The sequence below is a fragment of the Crocodylus siamensis genome, chromosome 2 (genome assembly GCF_052110815.1).
Source record: "Crocodylus siamensis isolate JL-2025a chromosome 2, ASM5211081v1, whole genome shotgun sequence".
Taxonomy (NCBI): domain Eukaryota; kingdom Metazoa; phylum Chordata; order Crocodylia; family Crocodylidae; genus Crocodylus; species Crocodylus siamensis.
In genome coordinates this window covers 294,443,819-294,452,354 of record NC_143396.1, presented here as the reverse complement: position 1 = coordinate 294,452,354, position 8,536 = coordinate 294,443,819, and the positions used below count along the sequence as shown (strand labels likewise).

At 50.0% G+C, this 8,536-nt stretch overlaps 1 protein-coding gene and 1 non-coding gene across 2 annotated transcripts in view; both read left to right on the top strand.

The window, feature by feature from the left end:
- Positions 1 to 5,530: 5,530 nt before the first annotated feature.
- Positions 5,531 to 5,828, top strand: LOC149872433 (signal recognition particle RNA). Its single transcript, XR_016440887.1, has one exon.
- Positions 5,829 to 6,014: 186 nt separating this feature from the next.
- The window catches only part of NEMF (nuclear export mediator factor), a 30,642-nt gene continuing 28,120 nt past the window's right edge, over positions 6,015 to 8,536 (top strand). Inside the window, exons 1-5 of the mRNA XM_090034442.1 lie at positions 6,015 to 6,130; positions 6,722 to 6,790; positions 7,539 to 7,641; positions 8,059 to 8,184; positions 8,277 to 8,425. Of these exons, the coding sequence (XP_089890568.1) occupies positions 6,072 to 6,130; positions 6,722 to 6,790; positions 7,539 to 7,641; positions 8,059 to 8,184; positions 8,277 to 8,425 (506 nt within the window). The 5' untranslated portion in view covers positions 6,015 to 6,071. The remainder of the gene's footprint in view (positions 6,131 to 6,721; positions 6,791 to 7,538; positions 7,642 to 8,058; positions 8,185 to 8,276; positions 8,426 to 8,536) is intronic.

Here is an 8,536-nt window from a genome sequence, read left to right as displayed (position 1 = left end):
CATTGGTTCAGATTTTTAAAAAACCCACCCGGATGGAGATTGGAGGGTCCAAAAAGACAACATGTCCTGGAAAACCCAGACGTACGGTAACCCTCCCCATGCACGGCCTTGCTAACAGTCTCCCTTCTCCCCCGGACTCTCCTACTGGTCACCTCCTGGCCAATCCCTCCTGTTCCTGGAGCAGAGGAGCAGCCCTCAGGGAGCTGAAGCGGGGACCTGAGGATCAGCATCAGTCCCTGAAGAAGCCTGGCCACAGGAGTGTGTTGAAGAGCCGCGAGTATGGCTCTTGCGCTCTTACTGTGCTCAGCCCGGACGAAAAAACCAGTCACGAGTTCTGAGCGTTTTTCTTATTTATTTATTTTGGTTTTTTTACAGGCAATAACGAGACGTAAGCACAAATGCTAAACTTGTTCATACAGTGACAGCTTGAAGAGGGAAAGAGAGAAAAAGGGGAAACAATAAAGAGCTCAGTACATTCCCAGACAAAACTACACAACCAGCATTTCCAAGAGATTATACGCGGAGGTCTCTGGGACGTCTTCTACAAGAGGAGGGGAGAGCGGCTACTCGGGTGATCAGACCGACTGCCGGTGCTGCGCTTGTTGCTCGTGTTCCGTGTTCTCTCCAACGTGGCTTTGCCTTGGGCAATTATACCTTGGTATTGCATTTGCTCCGTATATGGTCGCATGTGTGTTTCTTTCTGTTTCCGCGCATGCCTGCGAGTGTCTGCTTTTCACCCCCATTTTCCCAAGGGCGCTAGCTGACTCGGAAGCTGCCGTGCGCTACACGTGTTGTGCGTGATCGGCTAGCCTAGCATGAGCGTGCTGGAGCGGCCTGGCCATTCATCCGGATTTTGGATACGACATCCCCCACGTGGCCATGACCACGAAGGCGACTTTAGAGCTCATGGCAGGATGTAGAATCGGCTGAAGCGTAAAGGAGACGAATGTTTTCGAGATTGTTATGGGGAATTTTAGCTGCCAGAGCGCTGAATCGATCGCTGGCGTGTTTTAGGACTCCGCAAAACAAGCAGAGTAAGAGGCCAAACGCTAGGACTATTAAACACAGAGACCGTCAGAGGTCTTTCCATGCACCTAAGTTGAACAATGAGGGCAAACCGTTCCATACATCATCCCAGGCTCTCCCCGCTTCACCTGCCTCTCGTGCTGCATCGGAAATGTCAACTAACAATGTGGATAAATTGCTAGATACATGCGATAAATGAATACAACATTTTCCTGAAAATAATGGATAATGGTCCAACCAAGAGCAATGCTAATAGATAGTCCAACGCTAAGCGGTTTTGTAGGACAAACTCAACGACAGCATCATGTTCTCTTCCCAGTAAGTGGAGTGCTGCTTCTGTGGCATTGCCGAGTTTTTCCACGGCCATTCCGAGCTGAACGATTTGTTCTTGCATGACACCTGTACCGATGGGGTTGAACGTCATGAACCCATTCTCGAGTGGGTATGTTGGCTTTGGGCCTGGGGTATTGCTGCCTGTTCCTGCGGCATAGCTTATCACCAGACAGGTGGCCCCATTCGTCATGCAACCACTGTACCAGTGGGCCGACGTTTTGCTTGGAGGTGGTGGGTTTGGCATCTAATACTTGGGAGGTGGAGGTTGTTGTCTGGGTAAGTTTGTTGTAAGTGGTTGTCTAACAATTCGTGCGCCCAACTTGTGGGGGACGTGGGACGGGATGTGGACAATGAAGGGACTATTAAGGCTGGATTCAACTATGTTAAAAATTTCGGTCCACAACGTGGCATGTTGGTGTGGGCTTCATAGTTTCATAGAAATCTGGTGGAACCGATTGCAGTGTGTAGCACATATTTGGAATCAACACCTATGATTAAGTTTTCGTACTTGCCATGGACAGTGGCTGCGTGGGTGACCCCTAGCTTGAATCCCTCCACCTTGGCTTCTTGGGCTGAAGTGGATGTGGGTAATTTTTCGATTAGCATTTTTTACAAATGACACAGTACATTCCTGCTTTGGGGCAGTGTTTTGTCGAGCCGACAGTCACTGTCCAGGGCTCGCCATGGATGGGGATAAACGTGACATTTGTATGACTGGGGCGTGTTAGGGGGGCAGTGGACTTGAGCTGCCACAAACTCCAGTCGTACTGTGCTTGTAATAATAATTTTAACCAGGTGCTATTTGTGCCCTCGAAAGTTGTTGGTGGTTCCTGTTTTAATGAGCAGGGCTGAGACTGCTGGGCCTTCCAAAGTGCCTCTATGCGAGGTCCAGGGTCTCATGTCATTTAAAGCTAGTAACAAGGTCCCTAGTGGGCCGTACCTGTGTTCGCACCCCGAAAGTCGGCGGTATGAAAAGTGAACTAGCTTGTTATTTTGGAAAATTTGGCCCAATACATGGTGGTCGGTCCAGGTGACTGTGACAACTATGGGGGTGTTTGGATTGTAGTGGTAGAGGGGTTGGAGTTTACACATTGAGTTGTGAAGCTGGAGGAGGGCCTGTTGCTGATCCCTTCCCCAGATGAATGGGCGTCCCTTTTTATTAAGTCTTTGGAGCGTGCTGAGCGCTGGTAGATTGGGTAAGCCAAGAAAGGCTCTTTGGTAATTAACTTGACCTAACAGGGCTTGTATATCACGCTTGTTATTCGGAGGTTTCTCTAACCAAGTATTAAGGTTGAGGGCTCTTTCTGAATCGGGTTTCAGCGAGTCAGGGGTGACTTCAACGCCTAAAAATTTAAAATCAGTTGTTGTGCTAGTAGCCGATTTGTCGTTGTTAATGGTCCAGCCGTCTGTGGTTAAGGTGTGTTTTACGACGTTTAAGGCGTTGGAGGTGGATCTTTTATTTTTTCCTATGACTAGAATGTCATCGACGTAATAGAGAATAGTGATGTCTTTGGGGAAAGTGGCTTTTGTTAAGCTATGCTATAAAAGTGGTCCAGCCAGAGCCAGGGAATTTTTATAGCCTTGTGGTGTGACTCGCCAATGGAAAATCTCACCACCGAAGGAGAAATTTAACACTCCACTCGTGTCGCATATGGGGACGCTATAAAACATGTCCTTTAAGTCAACTGCCGCCCCCCAGCTATACGATTTGTCTTTTAACTGGTATAGGATGTCTGGCAGGGTGACAGCTGACGTAAACTGCACTGAGTGGATTTGCTCGTTGGTATGGCGATAGTCAATGACTAGCCGATAGTCACTAGGTTTGTGCAGTTTAGGGATGCCCCACCCTGAGGACAGGTATCGACTGTAGTCGACCTTTTCTAATTTTCCTTCTTCTAAGAGCCTCGCTAACAGCTTTGTAATGACTGGGATTCTGTCTCTTTTGGTGGGGACAGGGGCTACTTTCCATGGCTGAGCGCCTGCAACTAGCTCCGGGATATGTGTGGATTTAATGGGGGAGACAACACTAACGGGGAGTGCTGCACATACATATTCTTTCAAGTTGAGTGTGTGCATAGTGGGGATGCTGAGGAGATTAATTGTCTCCCAGGACAGCGGATGTTTTAAGAGTCTGCTGATTGAGTGTAATGGAGATCTTGACGACGGGTGTGGTTTTCATTGCATGGACCCCTTGGAGGTGGACTTGGAGGTTGGTTTTAACGCAGGGGACAGATGGGTAGATGATGTTGACCTGGGCCCCGTGTCTAGGAGGAATTGATGGGCGTGTTGTTGATGAGTACGGTTAGATAGGGTCATGGGTCTGTATCATGGGCCGCTGCTAGGGCGGCCTCTAATCATTTTTTGAGTGATGGTCTTCGGGGGTCCCTCAGAACCCCTTTGCTTTTGTGAAGAGGTACTGCTCTTCGCTTGAAAACTTTCTAGCCCCCATTGACGAATTAGGTAGCTGAAGACCTGCCATTCAGATGGGGCTCTTTCTGGGTAGTTTTTGTTTAGTGCTTGTGTTGCATTCCCAGTGACTTGTAGCTGGATAGGTCTCGGCTACATATGTGCTCTGAGGCTTGGGGGGAGTTTTCTGGTCTAGGGAGTCAGGGATTTGGGAAATGATATTTAAAAGTTTCGCGATGGGCTGCGCCTCTACGGTTTTGACCCACAGGTATAGGCCCAGGTCCTTTTTATGGAGGGTGTCAATGACCCCTTTGACGGACACAGGGTCAATTGGGAGGACCGTAGGGTCTGCGAGGAATTTTTGAGGGTATGGGGCATGTTGGTGGGTGAGTGTCAGACCCGCGTTGCCTGTTGGCCCGTGTGGGGTCCACAAGCCGAAGGAGAACCCTGCTATGGCGTGAACGAGGTGCTCGCTTGATGTAATGCATCCTGGTGGGAGGTTGAAGGCATTTAGAGTGGTTCCTGTCAGTTGGAGGACAAGTGAGGGGAGGTTGATGGGCCAGTGATTGTTGGTGAGCATGCGTTGGGTAGCACCCCGTTCACATCCCATCGGAGGGAGCGGCAGAGGTATAACTCCTCATCCCTGTCGACTAGATCCCTGTCGACTAGATCCGTTGTTAAAGAGCAGTCGACCGAGCCAGATCATGAGCGGTTCATTTGGTCCAGCTCGTTTTGAGCTTTCCAGTACCTCTTTCAGCTCACCGCCGTTCCGGGTTCGGTAGGTGATGACCTGGGAGGTATTGCCCCGGTGGCCGATCGCAGTTTTTACAACAGCATGGATCTCAAGGACCGCTTGGGTCAGGAGTTGGTGACTGAAGCCGCCTTTTACAAGGTGGGGAATATGGGTTTGGGGTGGGATTTTTACACCTGCTCTACCCATAACTTCCTAAAGACTTTTATATGCCTCACTGGGGCTATTTTCGGGGTCTAAGGGCTTCCGGAGCCCATGAAGGGACGCTCGACAACTTGTGTCTTTTGGCTCGAATATGGGATTGGGTGTGTGCCTGAGGGCTCAGCCCCAGTCGGAGTTAGCTAACGCGGCGGACCAGCATTTGTCGCTGTCGCGGAGGTAGGCGTAGCCTTCGACAGTGTCTGTCGCCTGGCGCGACATTGTTTGGTGGTAATTTAAGTGATGGTAAAGGTCATCGGAGTTTGTGACCGGTGGTCTGTCGTCCCGGGGCACGGGCATCCTGTTCGTGACGCCACGTCGAAGAGCCGCGAGTACGGCTCTTGAGTTCCTACTGTGCTCAGCCTGGACGAAAGAACCAGTCACGAGTTCTGAGCGTTTTTCTTATTTTCTTATTTTTTACAGGCAATAACGAGACGTAAGCACAAATGCTAAACTTGTTCATACCGCCTGCGCAGGGTGCTTATCAAGTTCTCGTGCAACGTTAAACATTACTAACTTTGGATGAATCTCGTATCTTTTATTTCACCGACTTAAACAGTTGGGGGGGAATATTTTTTTTCCAGCTGGAAATAACGGTTTTCCCCCCAGCTATTAAAAGATATCGGGTTCACCCAAAAAACCTGCCTGTGTCCTTGGACCCACCCGGCTACAGCCCACCGACATCTGGGCTGTGCAAACGGAGCGGCTGAGGTGCGCGGGCAGGCGATCGCGTACAACGCCGCGCAGACGCGCGGGGGGGGGGGGGGTGACGTCACCGGCGGCAAGCTCTAGTAGGCGGCGGGCGCAGGGCCGCTCGCCGGGTGCGGTGGCGCGCGCCTGTAATCCCGCGACTGGGAGGCCGAGGCCGGCGGATCGCTTGAGCTCAGGAGTTCTGGGCTGCAGTGCGCTATGCCGATCGGGTGTCCGCACTAAGTTCGGCATCAATATGGCGATCCCGGGGGAGCCGGGGGTCACCAGGTTGCCTAAGGAGGGGTGAACCGGCCCAGGTCGGAGACGGAGCAGGTCAAAACTCCCGTGCCGATCAGTAGTGGGACCGCACCTGTGAATAGCCCCTGCCGCCTAGCCTGGGCAACACAGTGGGACACGGTCTCTTTTGCCCTCCGCCCCGCACAACGGTTTTCTTTTACACAACCAGGTGCATTGCACCCGCACGCACGGACGGTCACGCACTTCAGTCGCAGGGGGGCGCTGCCGGCAGGGCGGGGGGGGTCGAGCACAACGAGCCGCGCGGTCCGGGGCGCTGCGGCCGCCGTAGGGGGCGGGGAGGCGCATGCGCGGAGGGCGGGCAGTGCGCCTAGCTCCTTGCCGCCTCAGATCCGCCGCCGCCGCCGCCGCCATGAAGTCCCGCTTCAGCACCGTGGACCTGCGCGCCGTCCTGGCTGAGCTCACGGCCAGGTGCTCCCCCGCCGCCTTACAGCTCCCCGCTACCCCCAGAACCCCCCCCACCTCTGAGAGACCCTTTTCCTAGGACAGCCCCCCATCCCTGAGAGACACCCCCTGTTCCCTGAGACCCCCCCCCTCCCCCCCGAGAGTCCCCGCCCACCCCAGCTCGTCTCGCGGCTCCTGTCCCGCAGGCTCATGGTGCTCCAGGCCGGTGTCTCCCCGTGTCCCCAGGCTCTGTCTTCCCTGCTCGTCCACGTCCCCCGCGTAGACACGAGGCCCCCCGTCAAGGACTGGCGCATAGGTTTCTTGTGCGTTTTGACTCCAGAAATACACTGGGGCAGTTTTTCTGTTGCAAAGCAGCTGGCCAGGCCGCAGGGCAGTGTGATTTCAGCCCCCTGGGCTCCCACCTGAGACCTGGGATTATCACACAAGTCATGTCTGGTAACGTAGCCTCGCGTGGCACCCCGCACGCCCTGGCAAGGACCCCGTGGCACCAGGCTGCCAGTCGCTGCTATGCAGGCTGACTTTAATTGTTGCCAAGTCTGATCATACAAGAATGAGATCCTAGGTTCACACATCGTGGGTTTCATTCTGTTTTAACAGCTTACTGGGGATGAGAGTGTACAACGTCTACGACGTGGATAACAAAACATACCTTATCCGCCTGCAGAAGTAAGAGGTTTTAACATTTCTTAACGCTCCGTATTTATTCAGATGTAGCAACCAAGCATCAGTATCGCGTGCTGTTAATTGTATAGACTTGTTTCCAGTAAGGTAGTGGTGGTTTTCTGCCTTAAAGAAGCAGTTTGGTTGTGGGTGTTCTCAGAAACTTGGTAAAATAATCGTTGTGAAAAGGGGTGAAAACAATTGAGATACAGATAATAATTAAAGAGCATGTGCATGGTATGCCTGAAATAGCCTTTCTCGAGGAAACGCCAAGAGCAGTGCGTATGCTGTAATGGCCAACAGGTGTGACCAAAAGATTGCTAGTCTCCTGTGTTTGAGACTGGACCCTCTGGTTATCCAGGTTGATCTGTTCACTGCCTCTTTCTAAATACTGCCGTCTTTCCTTTCCAACACATTGGGCCAACTCTGCAGTGAACAAGGAGGGAAGCCTTCTCAAGGTGATTTTCTTAATAAGTGTGGTAATCCCAGATATTGAAGTGATCCTGTTTAGTTTTGTAAAATCAACCCTATACATGTAAAAACATATTTTGAATTTTTGTTTCCAACCTGGCCTTAATAGTATTTCTGCCCTGCTGATATTTTCACTCGTTCTTACGCATGGATGAAGGTGCACACCTATCTCTGGTACCTTTATGTTCAGCTCAAATGCCAGCACAGATATGTAATGTAGTTTCTGTAATAAACTGATGGCTTTTAAAGTGTTAAATGGTGATTCTTTTTTTTTTTTCAACAGGCCAGAATGCAAGGCTACTCTTCTCCTTGAATCTGGTATACGGATTCACACAACAGAGTTTGAGTGGCCAAAGAATACAATGCCATCTGGCTTTGCAATGAAGGTATATTAACTTACTGGTTGCCTTATGAGAAGACTGGATATCAAAAGACTAATGCTTTGTATTCATTTTGCCAGGTAGTTTAGCAGGAGACCTGAGTGGGTCTCGCTTCAGGGTGAGGGCCTTTTCCTTCTTACAGTGACCCCGGGTGATTCAACTGTTTTTGATACTATAAGTGTGAGTGCATACCACCAAAAATGTTTCATTTCTTTCCATTTAAATTCATTAGTTTTCATGAAGATGAGCATAGCATAGCTTGATTTATCTGTAGTCAGTGTGGTAAAGCTATTAAATCGATGTCACAGAAGGGGCAGTAGCTGAAGAAATATTTCACTGTAAAATACTCTGAGTAGTTTTATTATTTTACAGCTTCTTTTATATTTGCATGCGTTTTAACATCCTCTTTTCCTCCTTTGGCAGTGTCGTAAGCATTTAAAGTCTCGAAGGCTTGTCAGTGTGAAACAGCTGGGCATTGACAGAATTGTGGATTTTCAGTTTGGAAGTGACGAAGCAGCCTATCACCTAATCATTGAGCTCTATGATAGGGTAAGTTGATAACCCCCCCCCCCACCCCAGAATAGTGTGTTTTAATATGGACTTTAATCATGATTAATTTTTGATATTTTGTGGTATTTCAGGGAAACATTGTTCTAACAGACTATGAGTACACAATTTTAAACATCCTGAGGTTTCGCACAGATGAAGCAGATGATGTTAAATTTGCAGTCCGGGAACGGTACCCAGTGGACAGTGCTAAAGTACCTGAACCTTTACCTACTTTGGAACGGTAATTACATTATTTCTGTAACATCAGTACTGGAAACAAAGCAAAACCACTTCTAAATGTAAAAATAGTACATGTCTAAATAGTTTTTTAAAGCTTTTAGCATTTTTTTAG